Raw genomic sequence first — 2,023 nt, forward strand, 5'->3', positions numbered from 1 at the left:
AATGCTAAGTATACCCGTCGTTCCTGCGTCGCGATTTTTTAAAATTACGTCGTTTGCGTAAGTGAATCGTGAATGGCGCTGGACGCCATTTACGTTCAAGCAAATGACGTCCTTGCGACGTCATTTACCGCAATGCACGTCCGAAAAGTTTCCAGACGGAGCATGCGCACTACGTTCGGCGCGGGAACATGCCTAATTTAAATGACCCACGCCCCCTACGGGATCATTTAAATTACGCACGCTTACGCCGGGGCAGTTTTACGGAGCGCACGCGCAAATTACGGAGCTACTGCTTCGTGAATGGAGCGTAGCGCACGTAATTTATGGAGGCGTAGCGTAAAAATGGTACGCTGCGCCTCCGTAGTAATGCGCGCCCCTACCTGAATCCACCCCAAAGACAGCAAGCAACCATTGCTGACACCAATCCCACAGTGTGTCCCGTCAGTGAGTGCACGGTGGACCCCCATCCCCGTTGGAGCCCATGTGCCCGTCACACATTGAGGATACACAGTTGTACTTAAGTGGGACGCTGCCCTCGGGATGATTGGCTAATTGTTGGACTGCGTTTTTGGGATCAAGTGAAGACCTTTTAGAGGACCTCTGGTCATGAGATCTTTTTTCGATACATCGTGATTGGTAAATAATACGCATTGGAATGCTCATTAATGTTAGTAATATCTCTTTAAACCATAAATTAATTTATTCAATGCAATCCTCCCACAGAAAACGTATCTTCTGAAGAAGACCCCGAAGGGTCGAAACGCGTCAAGGATTATTGTACATACCGGCATTGTAATATACATATAATGTTGTGTGATACATTATGTTTGCACCCCATGTATTGATCCTTTTAGCCTCATTCACCAGAGCTCATATTTTAGCCGTCAACTGTCTATTTGTCATGGTTGTCACCAATAAAGCTTCATTTTACTATCTTTATCCATTCAAATTTTGTCAAATTTTTGCTGCCGAGAAAACCCCCCAGTGGGGGAAACTTCCCTTGTACACAGTTGTACTTGATTCATTGTAAGAAACAGAAGACATGAAACCTTTTATTGCTGTTTGGAAAGATCATAAAGGAAGAAAATGTCTTTAAAGTCTATAAATTTGGCAAAATACTCCTCTGGGTGAATGACGTGCGTAATCCTGAAGCCCAACCTCTTGTACAGACGTACCGAATCCACATGGAACATTGTCGTTTCCAAGACGACGGCCTGATATCCAGACGTCCGGGCAAAGTCAATGACCGTCTTACACAGAGCCTTGCCGATGCCTCTGCCCCGATGTTCCTTGGGAACCGACAGCCTCTTGAGCTCCACTCGGTTCTGTCCGCCAGGATGGGGAAATGGGGCCGCCGCCGCCATGCCCACAATTTCTCCTTCCGATTCTGCCACCCAGAAGCAGCAACCGTCCCGCTGAAGATAATGTTTCCGGATATCCAACATGTCGCCGGCCAGGGATGTCCTGGCATAGGAAAAGAACACATCTCGGTTCTTGAGTAGCAAGGCCAGTATGACGGAGATCACCACCATAGATGAGACTGTAGAAGATCCCGTGGTCTTCAGGGCAAGGAGGAACACGGCAAGGAGGAGGATCCAGACTCGGGGAAGGCGGAGCGTATGGCGGATGGACACGGGGTAAGGTTCTGAATAACCCTGAACAAAGATGTCCCTCACCGTCCCATGATCAGAGTCCTTGTAGAGCCGGATGTGGTAATCGGACATCTCACCTCTCTGTATAGAAAGATACAATGTTATTATGTTAGGAATACACCTCCTCCACTACTCATCTCTGCACCCCCTTCTGCCCAATACACCTCCTCCACTACTCATCTTTGCACCCCCTTCTGCCCTATACACCACCTCCACTACTCAGCTGTGCACCCCCTTCTGCCCTATACACCTCCTCCACTACTCATCTCTGCACCCCCTTCTGCCCTATACACCTCCTCCACTACTCATCTCTGCACCCCCTTCTGCCCTATACACCTCCTCCACTACTCAGCTCTGCACCCCCTTCTGCC

The 2,023-nt window shown here is 48.8% G+C and overlaps 1 protein-coding gene across 1 annotated transcript; it reads right to left on the bottom strand.

Moving 5' to 3' along the window:
* Positions 1-1,027: 1,027 nt before the first annotated feature.
* On the bottom strand, positions 1,028-1,731 carry LOC120924775 (probable N-acetyltransferase CML1). The gene has a single exon (XM_040335794.1). The coding sequence runs from the start codon at positions 1,722-1,724 to the stop codon at positions 1,053-1,055; it is 672 nt and encodes a 223-aa protein (XP_040191728.1). The 5' UTR covers positions 1,725-1,731; the 3' UTR covers positions 1,028-1,052.
* Positions 1,732-2,023: the final 292 nt, after the last annotated feature.

The sequence above is a fragment of the Rana temporaria genome, chromosome 1, assembly GCF_905171775.1.
Source record: "Rana temporaria chromosome 1, aRanTem1.1, whole genome shotgun sequence".
In the NCBI taxonomy this organism is placed as follows: Eukaryota; Metazoa; Chordata; class Amphibia; order Anura; family Ranidae; genus Rana; species Rana temporaria.